The sequence below is a fragment of the Aspergillus homomorphus genome, assembly GCF_003184865.1.
Source record: "Aspergillus homomorphus CBS 101889 unplaced genomic scaffold BO97scaffold_2, whole genome shotgun sequence".
Taxonomy (NCBI): domain Eukaryota; kingdom Fungi; phylum Ascomycota; class Eurotiomycetes; order Eurotiales; family Aspergillaceae; genus Aspergillus; species Aspergillus homomorphus.
Genome location: NW_020291888.1, coordinates 286,710 through 303,988, shown reverse-complemented (window position 1 = coordinate 303,988; position 17,279 = coordinate 286,710). Strand labels below are relative to the sequence as shown.

At 47.1% G+C, this 17,279-nt stretch overlaps 6 protein-coding genes across 6 annotated transcripts; 3 read left to right on the top strand and 3 right to left on the bottom strand.

Annotated features, from left to right (window-relative positions):
• Positions 1-3,257: 3,257 nt before the first annotated feature.
• Positions 3,258-4,180, top strand: BO97DRAFT_74777 (uncharacterized protein). The gene has a single exon (XM_025701037.1). It carries the CDS (start codon positions 3,514-3,516, stop codon positions 4,090-4,092), a length of 579 nt encoding a protein of 192 aa, XP_025555894.1. The 5' UTR covers positions 3,258-3,513; the 3' UTR covers positions 4,093-4,180.
• Positions 4,181-4,852: 672 nt separating this feature from the next.
• On the bottom strand, positions 4,853-5,766 carry BO97DRAFT_474773 (uncharacterized protein; the record flags this gene model as incomplete). Its single annotated transcript, XM_025700350.1, has 3 exons — positions 5,132-5,766; positions 4,968-5,024; positions 4,853-4,865 (listed from the first exon to the last, which is right to left on the bottom strand). Exons 1-3 carry the CDS (start codon positions 5,728-5,730, stop codon positions 4,853-4,855), a joined length of 669 nt encoding a protein of 222 aa, XP_025555893.1. The 5' UTR covers positions 5,731-5,766.
• Positions 5,767-6,158: 392 nt separating this feature from the next.
• Positions 6,159-7,186, top strand: BO97DRAFT_430817 (uncharacterized protein; the record flags this gene model as incomplete). Its single annotated transcript, XM_025697461.1, has 2 exons — positions 6,159-6,191; positions 6,554-7,186. The coding sequence occupies 2 exons, from the start codon at positions 6,159-6,161 to the stop codon at positions 7,184-7,186; spliced, it is 666 nt and encodes a 221-aa protein (XP_025555892.1).
• Positions 7,187-9,786: 2,600 nt separating this feature from the next.
• BO97DRAFT_420128 (uncharacterized protein) lies at positions 9,787-10,199 on the top strand (the record flags this gene model as incomplete). Its single annotated transcript, XM_025696622.1, has 2 exons — positions 9,787-9,973; positions 10,042-10,199. The coding sequence occupies 2 exons, from the start codon at positions 9,787-9,789 to the stop codon at positions 10,197-10,199; spliced, it is 345 nt and encodes a 114-aa protein (XP_025555891.1).
• Positions 10,200-11,238: 1,039 nt separating this feature from the next.
• Positions 11,239-12,471, bottom strand: BO97DRAFT_430816 (uncharacterized protein; the record flags this gene model as incomplete). The annotated part of the gene is made up of 3 exons (XM_025697460.1): positions 11,239-11,963; positions 12,011-12,219; positions 12,266-12,471. 3 exons carry the CDS (start codon positions 12,469-12,471, stop codon positions 11,239-11,241), a joined length of 1,140 nt encoding a protein of 379 aa, XP_025555890.1.
• A 492-nt stretch (positions 12,472-12,963) lies between these two features.
• On the bottom strand, positions 12,964-16,842 carry BO97DRAFT_74627 (putative C6 transcription factor). The gene is made up of 9 exons (XM_025701036.1): positions 16,621-16,842; positions 16,486-16,535; positions 16,084-16,419; positions 15,926-16,017; positions 15,818-15,866; positions 14,741-15,739; positions 14,584-14,684; positions 13,853-14,531; positions 12,964-13,799 (listed from the first exon to the last, which is right to left on the bottom strand). The coding sequence occupies exons 1-9, from the start codon at positions 16,734-16,736 to the stop codon at positions 13,084-13,086; spliced, it is 3,138 nt and encodes a 1,045-aa protein (XP_025555889.1). The 5' UTR covers positions 16,737-16,842; the 3' UTR covers positions 12,964-13,083.
• Positions 16,843-17,279: the final 437 nt, after the last annotated feature.

Sequence of the window (17,279 nt, the reverse complement as noted above, 5' to 3'; positions counted from 1 at the left end):
TCTAATTAAGAATATAAGATTTTAGAGATCTTTATATTTTTTTATTAAAGTAAAATTATTTTTATAATATATTTAAATTTTTTTATTTTTATTTTTTTTTACTGCTGTAAATATAGATTCTAATAATAAATAATAATTAATATTATCTTATTATATTTTTCAGATAATTAGTAAATATATTTTTTAATATATTAATTAAAATTAAGGAGTAGTTTAATAAAAAAAATAAAACTCTATTTTTTTTTATTATTTTAAAAAAATACTATTCTAATATATTAAGATAAGTATAAAACTTATATAAATCTTAATTATTTTATTATTATATTTATTTAAATTAATTTATTATATCTAGTTTAAATATAGTAGTATTTCTTATAAAAAAAAGTTTATTTAATAAAAAAAAATTATAAATAATTAATAAATTTTTTTTATTCTAAAGATAATTCTTTAAGATATTAATATTATTTTTATTAGTAGATAATACTTATATAGTTAATAGCTTTAAGAATTTTTTAATAATTAGTATTAAATTTAGAAGATATTTTTTAAAAATTATAATTTAAATTATAGAACTATTCTTATTACTTCTAAATATTAAAAAATAATTTAAATTAAAGAATATTCTTAATTTTAATATCTGATTTTAAATTATTTAAAGGTAATAAAGTTTTTTACTAATAATTTAATATAAGATTAATATTATATTACTAAATCTTTTATCTTAATTTAGTAGTTTACTACTATAATTATTAATAATCTTAAAATTTATTAATAATATTTTATATTATAATAAAGTTCTTTACTGATAAATTATAGATAATTAGAATAGAAGATTTAATATTTATAAAAGAAGTTTCTAATTCTGAATTATTTCTAGAATATAGTTATTAAAATAATATCCTATACTCTTCTTCTATAGGTAGCTAAAAAAAAAGAATTAAAATTATAAAGAGAAAAAATCAGTTAGGTATAAAATTAAAGTACTGGTATTATATAGATATAGATTAATTTTTATCTTCTTAGAATATAGTAAGGCCTAGATATTTAAAATACAGATTCTACTAAATCATTGACATTATAATTATTTCATGACTAAGGCATGGGTGTTCCGTCACGGTAACCACTCGGTTGCGCGGGTTAACCATGACAGTTGAGTAGGACTTAATTTACTTAATCAGCAAGCTGGCCGGGTGAGCCTCGAGTTATCGAGCTAGTTCTGCCATGTCTAACTCCGATACCTTGTATAACTACTTTAGTATAAAGCTTACCAATATACAAGATCTCCAGTTAATAGAGCTTACCACATAAAGTTTGTTAAGAAGCCACATTAACAGATTAGTAAGATATATCAAAAATAACTGGTAGTGCAAAGAAAGAGATAAGTTAATAGCTATACCCGTATTTACACCTGTGGCTAATGGCAGTATGGCAGTATATCGAACTCTGGCGGAGCAAGTATAAGACCGTGAACACGCCGAAGTAAAAGTGAATCGGACTCGCCAAATCGAGCTCTAACCTAAGATGGTGGTTCTTAGAAGACACCATCCATATAACGCCATTTCTATACTCGAGAGCAATAGCAGCATCTCACTGGACATGAGAACCTCCTTAATCGTGCGCGCTAGTTACGGATTGAACTCTGATAGATGAGTTATTGACTTCTAGGAGGACTCTCACCTGAAGTCTTTACCGAGACGCTCTAACCCTCTTACAGATATTACATTAATACATCTCCTCGTGAACGTTGCTAAAACATGGGATATCAGAGTTGTTAAGTATAGCACCTAGGAATTATAAATACTTTCTACCAACCTGAACCGCAATAGTAGTGTAATAATATCCTCTTGGATGGTATATCGTATAACTTGTGTATGTGGGATAAGAAGATAGGGCAAAAAAAGTGGCTAGATCAGAACACCATGAAAGGCTTTCTATAATCAAACATTTGAGCACAGATGCTGTGTAGGTCTAGATACATATATTGTCAACATCTCGCAATATCCTCTGGTACTAAGTACGCCAGTGTTCCATAGCGCCCTTCGAGTGGGGCCCGTAATTCCACCGCGGACGAAAAGAAGACTGGATTGAGTTACCTCTGTAAAGCCCTCTGTAGGGGTAATTTCTTAATTGCTCACAACTTCACAAGGGGCTGCTGGCCGCCTTCCTGGCATCAATGCCTCTGCTGGTAACGGCCCAGTGGCACTTTAGTATCAGCGCCTGAGTAATCTGGCCACGTGACTTAGGCCTATAAGCGAGTTTCCCCCACACAGAGAAGTCAGTTAGTAACCAACACAGTCAACACCAAGGAATCAACATCTCAAGTCCCGAAGCCATCTCCTGAGTAGCCTCATTTCGTTGATATTTAGCTACGACTAGTTCAATCTGTTCTGATTTCAGTCCTCGGAAAAGTCCGGGGAAGGACCTGTTGCATGTTCAATCGTGCGTCGTTGACAATCAGGAATAAAAGACTCAGGGATCAAAATGGTTGGACTAATTCAACCTATATGTACTTTCGTAGTACATGAGGCCGAGCGTGTCCTGCAGTGTCACTCTGGATATGTCCAACTTTGCTCTAAAAAGACTGATTTCTGTCTTGGTCTCCCATCCTCTTCAACGCAAGATGGGTAGGCGATTGGCCAGGGAATGATCCGTACGCAGCCTGGAGACTAAAGGGAAGGTTGTTAAGCCTCGAATAAGCTTAAGGCCAATCCTGCCCCACTAACTTATCGGCGCACGTTACGTATAGCAATAGCAATCGCAGAGATTTCCTCCACCACGGTTGCCGCGGAATTGTCTTTAGCCGCCATCAGGTGGTGTTGTTGTGTATAGCTTGAAGTGGTACCTCCAAGTCGAATTCAGTGACAGAGGCGCTTTCGCAGTGGTAGCCATAAAACGGAAGGCAATGGTTCGTCAGATGCAATATCAAGATTCGATCGGGTCGAGATCTGTACCTATACAATCGTGCGTTAAAATGACTACCACACGGAGAGACACCATACATATCTGGTCAAGACTCTCCACACCGATACCAACTAATTAACACAATTCGGACACCTTCCGATTCCCGACCGATGCCCAGATAAGCTTGAATTGCCAAGCCGGGTCGATAGTTTCCCAGGAGTACTGTATCCACAGTAAAGCCGCAACGGGGAGATAAGCGAAGAGATTCGAAGCCCGACTTAGCTCCCTGCCGTATGACTACCTCTACCCAAAATCGCTGCTCTACAAGAATTCGGAGCGTGAAGCACGATAGCTGAAAAACAGTCACACAACAACTGCCTCGCTTCAAAACTAGTGCTTTTTAGAAGGTGGTATAACGGATATAAAAGGCCATCCATTCACCAGGAACTGCCATCGCTCTGTCTCCCACACATCCCATTTAATCCTTTCAAGTCATACCTCTCGGCTCCTCCGCCAGTTCGCAGTCCCATCCATGCTTGCCGACGGGTATATTATCTTTCTTACTCTTATCCTTGATCTTTGTGCGGCCGTTATCCGATATCGAACCGGAGAATGGTCCTCTCCCGCAAAGTCCTTTCTGGTCTGCTCGCATTTGGCCTTGCTGGGCGTTGCCTTGCGGGCTACAACGGGACTCACATAACTTACATCCCGGAGTCCACCGAGTGGGATGGGGCAGGTACCAACCTGACCGTGACCTTTGACACGGTCAATGCCGACTACGTGAGCCTGTACGCGCAAGACGGGGAACTCGCCAAGCGCACGGGGATCGCCACCGCGGTGGCCTACGCGACGGTGGTCGGCGGCGTCTCGACCGTCGTTCTAGCCGCCGAGGCCGGCGTCAACATTTACCAGTATATTGCCGCGATCATCAAGGCGAAGTCCACCGCCGATTCGTGCTCGGTCACCTACGGCGTCGACTCCGAAGAAAGCTATGTCGAGGGCTACGCTTATGAGGCCACGACCTCTGGCTCAAACTGCGAGACCACCGCCGAGAAGAAGACGATCCTGGCCGCCGTCGAGAACTGTGCCACCGCCCTCAACGCCGCCGGCGCTGTCCGTGGTTGCTGTACGATGACCCATGGCGGTACCTGGGAGGGTCACTTGCGCTTGACCGCGGAGCCGAGCAAATAACCTGCTACCACGGCGACTTGTTGAGGGGAATGAGGTAGAATGGTAGATGACGAGTTGGGATTGAAGCGAAACGGAATAAAGAAGCTTGTATCTATTGAATAAAGCGATCCTTATTCCCTAGAATATGAAGACGATGTAGAAGGAGAAGAGGACATAATTAATGATATTAGATTCTTTGCCACTACGTAGACAGAACTTCAAAGGGTCCGTGACCGAGTGGACAGCGTTTTGGTCCTTCGGCCGAATATGTCTCGGGGTTTAGGGCTGCAGCGAGCCTGCAAGAGGCGCCGCACAAGAGATGCATCGCCTTATGATACGGCCCAGTGCAACGGAATGCGGTGGAAATTGTGAAGATGAAGAGATGTGATCCAGTAGTTTGGCTAATGTGTTTTTTTGGAAGGCTGCGAGGGGAGAACTGTAGAATTTTGGTTAATGGCTGCGCGTTGCTCTATCTATGCTGCTTGATAAGTACTATGTATATGTACTTAGCGCGGCCGTTAACATAAAATCTTCTGCTCCTGGTTATCTCCTTGTATTGGTGTTTCCTGGCAGTAAGTGGAAAATTTTGATGAAAAAGAGGAGCAAATGTTCTAAGGTAATGGAGAAGAAAACTAACAGTTCTCTCCGGCCGTGGTGAAAGAGTTTGACGAGTGGTGCGTATTCCGGGCAAGTTATAGTCAGCTTTTGACATATTCTTAGCGATGACCAGATCCTTCACCCCCCGGCTGCCTGGCGCTTTTTTTTGGACATGCTGAGGATATCATCCACGCGGCCTATATACTAACGTAGAGGCATGTGAAAAAGAAAAGAACAAAGAGATAGAAAAGGAAGAAGAAATTTAAGGGACCTTTAAGACGAAAAGAAAAACTACTAACCTCCCGGCGTGTGGCTTAAGTACGGCTGAGCGGACGGGAAGCCCTGGTTTCCACACCCTGTGGTCGTATGTGCTTATAGTTCTTTCAACATAGCAAATGTCGCAGTGTTCACCAATCCAGCGGCCCAAGGGAGCGCGTAAAAGGGCTCCTGCGAACCGGGTTACCTCCAGGCCCTGCTCCACGCGGCCTCGGCCTGAATTTCCTGGAGGATCGGGAAGGGTGGCGCTCGATGGAAAGGTCGCTGCCGTTGCGCAGCCCTGCGCATAATCTCTGCCACCAATCCCTCGTCTTCACTGTGGCTCAGCACCAGGGTCCGCAAACGAGTCAAGCGGACGAGGAGGATCGCCGCCCAGGCCTCTGTATTCAGGTTGTACAGATGCACTCTCCACCTGCATTTGAGACGCGGTTGCTGGTCGCCGAAGATCTCAGTCAGAGCGTGTTCGATGAAGACCACGGCTTCAGGCTGCTGCGTATTGAACGTCCCATGGCGTCGCCGCGAGTTGGCAGATTCCTCCCACAGGACCTCGAAACGACGCACCCGACAAGCGAGTGCTGGACGTTTCCAGAATCGCATGATTAGAGCGACATCACGGGCAGTGAGGGGATTTCCGGTAAGCAGGATGTCGGAATCGAGTAGCGGTTGAAAGACATGATGGAAGCGCTTAGAGCATAGGCTCAGGGCCCGAACGGATCTTGAGCGGTACCTTCCCTCCCGACTATACTCGCCGATAGAGGTAAGCAGCTCATTGGGCAACATTTCCATGATAATTGATTGATGCTTGTGAGTCTCATATTTTTTTCTGAGCCAGATCGAGTAAAAGATGCGTTGGAAAGACATGAATCAAGAGTTGGTTGTGAAACGCGGGGGATTGACAAGGTCACATGACTGTTCTTGGAGTCCACGTTGGTGCCCCAGGCATCCGTTGGGTAGCCTTTTTGCCCCAGAGAAATCATCCCTAGTCCTGATATATCAACTGTTCACTTACCCACGCCCAGCCACACTCGTCGGTATACCTTGTCCATAAACTCCGACCACTGACTACAATTATCTTCCCCCGAGCTGGACATCTGTGGGTGGCTCTCACCGTGTCTCGCGGCCAAGACATTGCGGATCTTCCCTTAGTGGGGCCATCGAAGCCCGGATGGATTTTGAAGTCAAGAAGAAGAGCTGACCAATCAGAGGTAGAACAAATGCCTGATCATTCCCTACGTTCGTCATCCTGGGTCAGGCCTTGGATGTAACCTAGACTAAGACACCTGCCCAGTGGGTTCCTGATGGAGAACTTCGGTTATACCCTTCTGGCATCGTGACTTTTCGTAAAGGAAAAGGGGGAGAGGGGGGCTGGTGTCTTGAGTCAGTAGCTATAGCCAGGTAGTGGAGAGTATAAATTGCTCCGGGTATCACAAGAAGAAAAGAAATTGACAGATGTGTAGTTACGACCTTTGAAGCCCATAACCATTGTTCGGCTCCCCTCGTCCATTTCCAGATCATCAAAGTCTGCCACAATGTCAAACACTGAGCAAAAAACCGAGCCCGGGTTTCAACCGGCAAAGGCCGCCGCTACTGTTGTGGACCTTTTCCACAGAATCGAAGCCAACTTGAAAGCAAAAGACTTGGGACCGGCCCGAACCCCGAGCTAGCAAGCGATCTCTACCTATATTTGACCCAAAAAGAAGAATTCACGTCGTCCGCCAAGCGGCAGGCACTCGTCCGCAGAATTCGAGAAGCATTGATCAAATGTGTCTCGATTGTGGGATGCTGCAAGCCGATTGAGTGTATCATTGCGATCAGCCAGGTGGAGCAGGAGCCGGATAAAGATTACACCATGACCCGCGAGAAGTGGCAATGCGACGCACAGAACCACGAGAATGCCACAAGATGGTTCCGCTCGGTCTACGGTCGCGACGAAAGGTCCACGTTAAGCCTCTTCGATGCGCACAAAGACTTCCAATGGCTTTCCACCGAGATCACCTACGGCCTGTATCTCTCGGACCGGACCGTCCTGAATGACGTCGAAACCGAGATTGTCGTGCCGGCGAGCATCATGATTCAGAATTTGAAAATCGAACCCCATTGGCATAGTCGGGGTGCCAGACGGGTTGGCATCTCAAAACATGATACAGAGGTGTTTTGGAGCTGTATCCAGGAGGTCGCCCGGTATTTCCGGCTGGATCTACCCCGAGTGCCCACTGTTGCCGAAGTCGAGCCTGACGTCTAACTTAGGAGAAGCGACGGCATGCCTCGAACAGCATCAGGAAAGGAGGTGCCAGTCTTTTCAGCCCTCGGAGAAGATAAAAAGAAACAAGCTGTCAAAGGGAAGACTTTTAGGAAGCCACCGAGACTCTCGTGTTTCGATCAGTATCATAGACTAAATGCCACCAAGAGGCAAGCAGCCCACTTATCTATCTAACCCTCTGCACAATCTGCAGAAGTATCAGAAGGCATACTTGGGTTCATTAATTAAGAGCGACTAAATGTTTGTGGGATAATGAAGGCACTTGGAACGTGGTTTGTAATCTGCTTGATGAATGGCTACCCCCTCCCCTCCTGCGGCCGGAAGGCGAGGGAGTGAAGCAACAGCACTAAGTGGATCCCTGCCCATCCAACTGTTTGTTTGTGTTTGTTTGTGTCGTCGATTGGGCTGTCTACTCGAATTGGAGTCTGCAGTGCCCACCTATGATGCTATCCCCACCTAATGCAAACAGTCCAAATGATTGCAAATGATTTCTGGCACTATGTCTATCTCCGCGATCTTCACGAAGATATTGTAGATAGTTGTGCAATGCATGGTTTTCAGCTCAAACTGATCACTCACTCCAGTAGATAAAGATGCGTTATCACTCATCAAGATCAGAAGTAAGTCCTATTGATAATCTCACACCACGTGTCGAGAGTACCTAGGCATACGGGTTTGGGGCAATGACGGCAGAAACTTCCATGTCGAAAACATAGTTTTTGGGGTCTACCTCTCTCGGCTTCACTTTGTTCATAGCTTCGATATCGAACACTGAATCCTCTGGCAGATATAACCTAGTACAAAGCGAGTATTAGCTGAGTTTACCGTCTCTCGTACGAGATCTATGATAAGCGATATGAATTTGGAGGCATAGGGGATACACACACTACCATGTCTCTGAAGGGTGGCCCCGACCCCAGAAACTTCCATTCCATTTTGCTTCTACCCATTTGTTGATTGAGATCGGGCAGTCCAAATCTGCCGTAGAGGCGCTGCAGGCTATCACAAACATCAGTATCTACACGTTTATCTGTCAAAGTAAGGTAAATGTACGCTGGCTTCATTCTATGCCACTGCATGCAGTGCTCGAAGAATATTTGATTCTCATAGGTCCCGATGAATCTCTTGCTAGATAGTTAGCTTCAAAGTCGCTAGAAAGTAGATTCAAAAAGTTAAGAACTCACTAGTTCTAATCTGTTTTTTTGGGAATTCATGTTGGGTGGGCTTTGTAATCTAGTTCGGATGATTAGATTTGAAGTACGATGTTGAGTGTTTATATGTCAAAAAGTTTTAGGGTCGGCAGGGTACGTAGAGAGATTTATATAGGTAAGAGTGGGGGTAAGCGTCGGGCAACGCTAACGCACACATCCAAGAGTACCTATAGTCTTTACATGTGTATTGCTAGATCCTGGGGTTTAAAGGGGCCTACAACATAAACGTATTGCAGATCTTATGAGGAAGGATCGGCAGTCGGTGGGTCGGATTTACAGATGATCTTGTTGGGATTCAGCCGGAATTGTGGCCACTCGGCAAATAGAAAACTTTTGACAAGTATTCTCACCGCAGCGGTAACCGCCTACCTACTAAGACACCTGGATCTTCTTTATTACCCCCCGGCCTAAGCTTAACAACTCTTCTTCTAAGCTTCTTCGGGGACTCTTACAGTCTTTTCTATCACGTAATAGCCTCTTGTTATATAAGGATGCTAGGGTGCTTAGAGGCCGAGGGTATTATAATTAGAACTCTTTATTAGGAAATCTTTTTAATTCTTCTTTTTTGAGGACTGCAGGGGATAATATATGTATGTAATTCTTCTGCGTGTGATTTTGCCGGCAGATTTCTTAATTTGCCGAGCTCCGTAAATGGAACCACCCAATGGAATATCAACATGCACTTACCATGCATATGCAGGCGCTAGTGAAGCTAACTCGAATCGGGATCCACAAGAGGTTCGAAGATCTCGGTGTGTCCCAGTACTAGTTCGACGTGACTCTCACGAATCCCTATTATCAGTGGAGCTGAAAAATCTCTCAGAGAAGGATGAATATGACTAGCTAGCCAGGTCGATGTCATTACATTCCAATAAATAGAGTTCTACTAGTGTTAGGAAGCTGTGATATTTGCTTCGTTTTGTATATGTGTTCTTTTGGGTGTGGAGTGATGGGGCTAAAAGTTTTTGACTTTTCTGCTACGAGTGACTGAACTTGCGGTGACGATAGGTGATTCAGCTGAGTTCAGCTACCTCACTACGATTCTTTCATACTCCTCGTATTCTACTGGGCAGGTGTGGGTCGTTGTATTACAGCGGAGAATTATGGAGCAATCCCCACAAGAGTACTGCGGAGTTAGTGAAAAGGAGCAAAACCTACAGACAAGATGACTAAATAGGAAAGCGATAGTTATATCACCGCCCTATTGTAGTAGTTGTAGATCGGCTTGATGTCTGGGAATGTTTGACTTGTGGTCGACTCATCGAATGGATGGGACGCCAATGTCATGTTTAAATATCCGTACCTCGCACCTGCTATTTCGAACAAAACGACTGCCCTCGTTACATCTCAGTTGACTTTATCAAAATCAAAATGAGGACTTCCACTATTCTTCTTGCCGCCTCCGCAGGCGTTGCCTTGGCTCAGCCTGCTATCCTCAGCGAGCGCGCTGATTCTGTCTGTCAAACCGGCAACGGCAACCCTCTTGAGCCTACTCCTGCATGCTGCTTTACCATGCCATGGACTGCGGAACATTATCCCTACAGCGTCTGCATGGCTCGTAAGATGATACCCTAGTTCCCTTGAAAACCTCTGATAGGGTCTAACTGACCTGCGATGAGCACACAGCTTCGAGTTCGAAAAATACTGCCGAATTCGAGGAAAGCTGCCGCAAAATCAAAGCAACTGCCCAACCTCGGTGCTGCCCCAAATCTCTCATCGCCGAAAACGAGAACCAGAATATCGGCGATGATCTTCTGTGCTCAGACCCAAAGATTGTTGCGTAGAGCGTTTCCTTCATATGGCTCTTAGTGCTACGGATCGGCAGATGGCGGTTTGATTGATGGACACACAAAAACCAATTAACTTGGAACTCCAGGCGGTGGAGCTGCAGAAGGACGGATAGCTTAATTTGGATGCCGGGGAGAACCGTGGAGAAAGTACACGTTATAACAATGTATTGGTAAAGAGATAGTTAGTGGCAACAGAACCAGTGACTGGAAGAGACTCGTCGACGAACTATAGATAAGGGACTGCAGCTAGCCAGTCATTTTCGTAGTAACTTTCTTGCAAATTACCACTGCAATCCGCGTTCGTCGTGATCCGTGTTGTACACGCGTTACTTGCTGCTGTGTGCCTGAAGGTATAAACTCTTCAGGTCAGTGATCGACAGCAGAACGATCAATAATAAGGTCGCCATAAAACGGATTATGTCGCACGAGATAGCGAAGAGCGGAAAGCACTTTGCACACTTACGAGCAGAAAAAAGGGGCTGCAGATCAGTGGTGGTCGGAGAAATCTTCCCGAGCCAGAAGACTCTGATGAGGACAGCGATATGCAGGTCAGGACTTGGCAATATTTGAAGGAAAGGTTTTGGATCTTCTGGTATATTGATGAAATGCCCGCGTAACGCATATTAGTTTCATTAACTACGAATACGCATGCTGCAAAAGCAACAAGCAATGTCTCGGCAGGAGACAGTCAGGGGGTAGAATAACCCAAGCGAGCAGTGGGGGGCCGCTGGGCCTCCCATTGATGGGGTGGAACAAGCCCTGGCCCAACTGAGGTGTGGTGGCAGACCTTAAGGACGTCAGTCATTAGTAGCCCAAGTTATATCTTTATAAGATTCCAATACTAGTATAGGTTAAGATACCGGGTATATATCTTAGTCAATACTCTAAACTAGTGTGTATACACCTGCAGGGCAGTAGTTAGTGCTATATGGGACGATGCTCTCTCAACGTCTCGGTGACGAAAATCGCTGACTACGCTGGTATTCCTTCCCTCAGCAGAATACACAATTCTCGCTATTCACAATATAGGCAACTATCTATCATACTCCTCAAACCGGAAATTCCATATCGTCTTCGCAGAGTTGTCAAACCCATACCCCTTCGAGCTCGTCGCGCCGATATGCTGCAGCAACGGCGGCACTACGGCCCAGCGCGTCCAGTGCTGGCGGTCCGCAATAGTCTCAATCATCATATCAACCAGCCAGTCGGTCGTCAAATCTGTCTGCTCCAAGAAGCGCGGGACGATCGATCGAGGAAAAACCAGGCCCTGCGAGCAACAACCGTACTTGTTCATCTCATGCACGCCGGCGGAGATGGGCCACATGGTCTGCCTGCCAGCCATGAAATGCAGGGCAATGGCAGCGGGTATGAGGACGCAGGAGGCTAACCAGATCGCACAAGCCGGTAGACGCCAGAGCTGCGTCTTGAACACTCGTTTCTTAGAGACGACCATTATCCCTGTAAGCACCGCCCAGACTATGAATGACCAAGCGAGGTAATGCAGCCATTCCTCGGCATTCCAGCCCAGCAGGCCATCAACGTAGAACAGTCGAAGGTACAACCACTCCTGCCCTCGACGGGCGGCCCGTTCCTGAACGGTGCCGAGCGCTTGCAACGCAGCCGGGAACCAGCCCTTGACGGCCAGGGTGTCGTCTTCGATCATGGCGATGTATTCGGCGCCGGTCTCGTAGCAGCTCTGCATCAACGCTGTGAAATCGTAGATGGATCTGTTCCGATACCAGCCGCCGGCCTCCCATTCTTGTAGTTGTGGAAGTCGGGGTCATCTGGCGAATACGTCAGGAGACGGTCGGGGAGCGTTTCCACCCATTTCTCTGCGAAGATCGGGTGCTCTGTCGCGTCGGTGTTGCCCACGCGGAGGTACAAGAGGATCTGAGTTCTCTCGGAGTCGCTGAGGCCGTCTAGGAGTGATGCCACTGTCAATCCGACGTATTGGTCGCCCCGCCGACGGATTGTCACGATGCCTACGCATACTGTTGGTTGCGCTTCGTGTGGTCTCGTTGGCGGCGGCACTAGATTGTTGGAGGAGGCGAGGAAGGAACGCTTCGGCTTCGGCAATTCGCTTGGTAGAGTACTGTCTTGCGTAGGCACGGTCGGGGTCGAAGAAGAAGGACGTGGGATCGCGATAGCTAAGGTTGTGGTAATAGCGGAGGGAGAGGATGTATAGAACGAGGTAGATGCAGCTGATGATGTTGATTGCGGAACATAGAAACCTGCTGAGTTGATGATACAGTGAAATATTAGCCATTACTGCTATAGGCAGCGGGAGGTTGACTGACTATCTGGAAGGGGTTATATTGCTGGGTCTTGAAGGTACAAAGGTAGACCCTGACAATCCCTTGGGGCTCTTGGCATAAGACAATCAAGGGATTCAGTTCCATGGGCGGGCCTGCGGGACTGCGGTCTAGGCGGGTCCTGTCACCGCAACCCCACAGCGGGCCCGGAGATCGAAGTACCAGTACGGCGAGTTCGAACCGGTGTATGATAAAGACGAAGCGCCCAAAATTCTAATGATGAAGTCGGATTCTGAATGTACAGGTAAATACATGGCATGAAGCAAGCGGCCAAAGACAGTCATTACGCTCAAGCGACAAACATCAAAGAGCCTCCCAATATGCATTCAAATGAAGTCAACGGCTAGTGAGACAAACTCAATCTCAAGGAGATTAAAGCACCAAGAAAACTATGCTGATAGCCAATGCTTGTCGCTGGAAAGGACAGATATACGGAACAATAAAGCGGAAGAAGAGAGTCAAAACGAGCCCTCTCGACGTCGGTCTTCTCATTAAAGGACCGAAAATTGGTCTCAGAAATGACCACAGAGCGCAGAGATCATGCAAAAGAGCATGTGGACAAAAACTTAATGTGGTCGAGGGGTCTCATCATCTGGACTCAGCATATTTTGGTAGTTTTGATTATCACCAAAGTAGTTGAGGACGTCCTGTGGAAGATATTCGAGCCATGGAAGTATCTCGCCACTAAAAGCAAAGGGTAGCTGATCTTGTTGTTGGAGCATCGCCATGTCAACATCCTGACTCTCAATAAACACATCTCCGGCGTGAGACCCTACATCAGGTTGTGGAATGGAATTTTGTGCGATCAAGTGTCCATTCCCTGTATGGTTGTCGCTCGCAGTAGAAGGGATACCATAATGATAAGCTGGTACGTGGCTCTCGAGCCCGCATGAAGAGGAAGGCATTGCATGGCTGAAAGCCGACCGAGGGTTATGTGGGCGGGAAGCCGGGCCAGGAAAAGATGTGTTTAAACCGAGTAGCAGGTTGGCATCAGAAGTTGTAACCCTACCAGAAGATGCCAGAGGTGAGTATTGTGCAGATGCTGGTGCCATCGATGGCCCCGGGGTTGCCGCTGTGCTCCGGGCCGGCTCTATGGCCTGTGGGAATGAGCTCGAATTCCCACCAGCACTCGATTGAACAGATACATGAGGATAGCTATGGCTGTACTGGGATGAATATGCTGGCTTGTCTGGGATTGACTCTGTCTGCGCGGGCATCTGATATAGGAGGCTTAGGTTTGGTTGCGAGGAATTTGTAGCACCAGTAAGAGCCCATCCAATAGCTCGGGGACTGTTAGCTTCATAATTGGGGTAGTGGAACTGTGACGAGTCTTACCTTGACTGGGATCAATTTTTGGAGACCGTCTTCCATCCTCTGATGCATCGGCCCCAGACATTGGTGGATCGATAACCGCTCCATCACTTGACGACTGCGTTCGTCGCCATTGTGGTGCGGCGAGCGGCTGGACCGAAGATAGTTCAACAGTACTCTCCATCTCCTCCACAGTATACAAGAGTGGATCCACGATCCCCTTGGCCTTTTGGTCCAAGACTGTGAGGATATATTTTGTGCCCTCCCAATAGGTCTCGAGTGCTTTCAATGCTTTATAGCATCTTTGGTAATTCTCTTTCGCAGCTGATGCAAGGAGAATGTGCTTGGCGGTAGGTTTCCGTTCAGAGCCGGTAGCCGGGTCCATGCTGGGCATCACAAATCCACTGGATTGATTGGCTAGCAAGGGCTGGATGGGAGGCGAGCCGGCCCTCGAGGATGGGGAGGAGTAATAGGCACTTTCCATAAGGAAAGCACATGCTGCAATGTACATTGGCTGGCTTGTGAAGGGATTACCGATGAAACTCTTTCCATCAACCAGCTCCGAGAAAGACAGGATGTCAGCGATGGTCTTAGCTGAAGACATTGAAAGTTCCCTGCTGTTCGGATATAGGTGCTGAATTGTCCCTCCGAAGGAATGGAGAAGCGTGGGTTGATGGAGCAACACTATCAAGGTATGAAACCACTATTTTGGGTTAGTGGCCATGGGCTGCAAGAATAAGGAAGGTCAAGCATACGAAGTGTAGAAGAATGAAGTTTGTTCCTTCTTTCGCCTTGACATAGGCTTGGAAGTTCGCTGCGTTGAAGTGGAGTCTAGGAGACAGGCGTTGGTATATGCCTGATTCAATCATTGTCAGCTGCTGTGTATAACCTCGAAAATCTAGATATCGTTACCTGTCAAGTCGCTTTCCATGCCAGCTAGCATTTTCAATGTTTCCGAAGTAACGTGCTTGACATCCTGAATCCCGTTGATGAGGTCTGTCACTCTGCCGTACAAATGGATTATGCGGATAAGTGGAGGGAATGGTGCCGGCCAGCCATTTGGCAACCTCGATTCGGACTGAAGGGGGAAGCAAAGTTCAATGTCTTCGTCGCGTAAGGTAACCGGCCTTCCCGTGCCAGATGAGATTACTCGATCGAGAAAGAAGATACTCCAGAAGGAATCCACTCGCTCCCGTTCCAAGGCACGTCGACCTTCCGCATCCCGTGGCTGGCTCCTTGGGGTTGGCGATAATTGTGGTTCGTCATATTGATCATCTCTCAACTTCCCAGCTTGCCCAGTCAGCACTGCGTTGGGGGTGACTCCGCTCTGACCATAGTTGTATTCCAAGCCCTGCACTTTCTGCATTCCTAAGTCCTGCGCCATCCTGATAGAGATGCCCAAATACATCCAGAGGCCACTATCATGGTTCGACCCGAATTCCTCATAAGCCAATAGAAGGCATGCTTGTACGACGGAGATAGTGGGACAAGAGAGGGAATCGACCAAAGCACTCATTGCTCGATGAGCAAACGGCTGACCGCGATTCGATTTCTTCATATCCATTTCTGGTTCGGATCCATCTATCGAGGGAGCTTGAGGCGGACTCAATAGTGGATGGAGAGAGAACCGCGCAGACAGAGCACAGATAGAATCCACAAGCATTGTGTCTACCTTCTTATCTTTCACATCCCTCAGAAATCTGTCTCGTTGTAGAAAGGGGAAGCTGCACCCTAGATGCACGAAGAACAGATCACACAGATGCATCACGAGATTACTGACAGGAAGGGTATCGTCGCGGTCATAGAACGGGATAGTGTTGTAATCACGACTGTCGCGGGTGTCGGGCAAAACGCCTCCATGAGTACCACCTGCATTCGGGAATTTAGGACTCCGAAGCGGCGATAAGGACTCTACATGTGTAATTACAATACATCAGCTACCCATGTTTGAACACCAAACAGGCTTATGGGAAGCAGAGTGAAACAAACCTGATGATAACGAGGGATTACTCTTGCGAGACCCTCGAACCTGGACGACCTGCAAGCGAATAAATTAGCATCGGAGCCGGCTCAACATCCGCTCTGGGGAATCCGAACCATCTGCTTGAAGCCAGGAACTATAGCGGTTGGCCCAAAATACCTGAAGTAAGGGACGTGCGTGCGAGCGCTGGAACTCAAGGAGGTGCGATCTAAAAGACTATGGTAAGCATAGATGACCACCATGAATCGAGCGACGCGGGGGGACAATCACATACTACTCTCTGGGCTTTCTGCAGACGGTTGCTGCTCAAGTTCTTTTGTTGTTCCTGAGGACACATCCTTTCTCAATGGTGTCTCCTTCACCTCCAACGACGACGTAAGTTGTGCTGTAGGCTTGTCGTTGCGATCGCTAGAGGGTACGGTCGCTCGACGTGAGGGACCCGGGGAGCGAGCCTCCACTTTCAGAGCAACGCGCGAACTATTCTCGATAGGAATGGATAGAGATGTGATCGTGTGAGCTCGGGTTCCGGAGTCCGATTGTGATCGAGCATGGCTCGTCGACTCGCTATACCCTTGGCATACATGATTGTAGTCGGAGCAAGTCTTACACACTGATGCGCCCAAATGCGAACTATTAGCGATCGCCTGCGGCCGCGAGGATCCTGGCCTTCACTCACCTGGTTGTTCACCAGAGCACCGGATTTTGCGCTTGCGACACGTTAAGCACCTAAAGAATATATGAGCCACAAGTTAATGATTGATCACAGTGAGAGAAATGAGCCAGCTGGGGCTAGATAGCATTCAAGACTTACGCTGCGTTGACTCGCCGTCGCTTTGTTTGAGGTTGACCGTCTGTCGAGACGAAGCGGATCTGTCGCGGAGGGGGAACAATGTTTCCGCTGTTCTTCTGGGGAGAAGGATGGCTCATGGCGAGCGGATGATCATCCGGGGTCACGACACATTGGGCACCTGGTAGGTGAGTCTAGAACTTCTATGGCGATCGATCGTACCCGCAAATGATGCGCAGGGGGATCGCAGGCTGGGAGGAGTATACAAGTCGTGGGCAAGGACGAAGAACGAGATCTCTGAACGAAAGCACTCGACGGGGGGGAAACTCCATGGACAAGCGCTGTTTCGAATATGACCGGTGTAGATTTGTCGCGGGATCGGAGGCAGGCTAATGAGGGGAGACTGTCTCGATTCTTCTTCTTTTTCTCGAGGACAACAGATATGAATACTTCTTGGGAGGGGCGACTAGCGGTGGAACTTAAGGTGAGGTACGAGGTTCCTGGTCATGCCCTCCCAGGAGCCCCCACAGCGATGACTTTGCTTGCTCGTTGGGTTGAAGTGCGCCAGCTTAACCTCAGCTTCGTAGCTTTGGACTCCTTTTTCTGCCTTAACAGGCCGCGTCGAAAAAGAAGCCACCTCGAAAATGGAAGCCCAAGCAATTCTAGCCTGACCGCTTAGCAAG

What these genes read in the sequence shown, in the direction of transcription:
- BO97DRAFT_74777 (XM_025701037.1), top strand. Translation starts at nt 3,514, where the DNA reads ATGGTCCTCTCCCGCAAAGTCCTTTCTGGTCTGCTCGCATTTGGCCTT.
- BO97DRAFT_74627 (XM_025701036.1), bottom strand. Translation starts at nt 16,736, where the DNA reads ATGAGCCATCCTTCTCCCCAGAAGAACAGCGGAAACATTGTTCCCCCT. An exon ending in CGACGGCGAGTCAACGCAGC is followed by an intron (nt 16,536 to 16,620) that starts GTAAGTCTTGAA and finishes TATATTCTTTAG; the next exon opens with GTGCTTAACGTGTCGCAAGC. An exon ending in TAATCCCTCGTTATCATCAG is followed by an intron (nt 15,740 to 15,817) that starts GTTTGTTTCACT and finishes TTACACATGTAG; the next exon opens with AGTCCTTATCGCCGCTTCGG.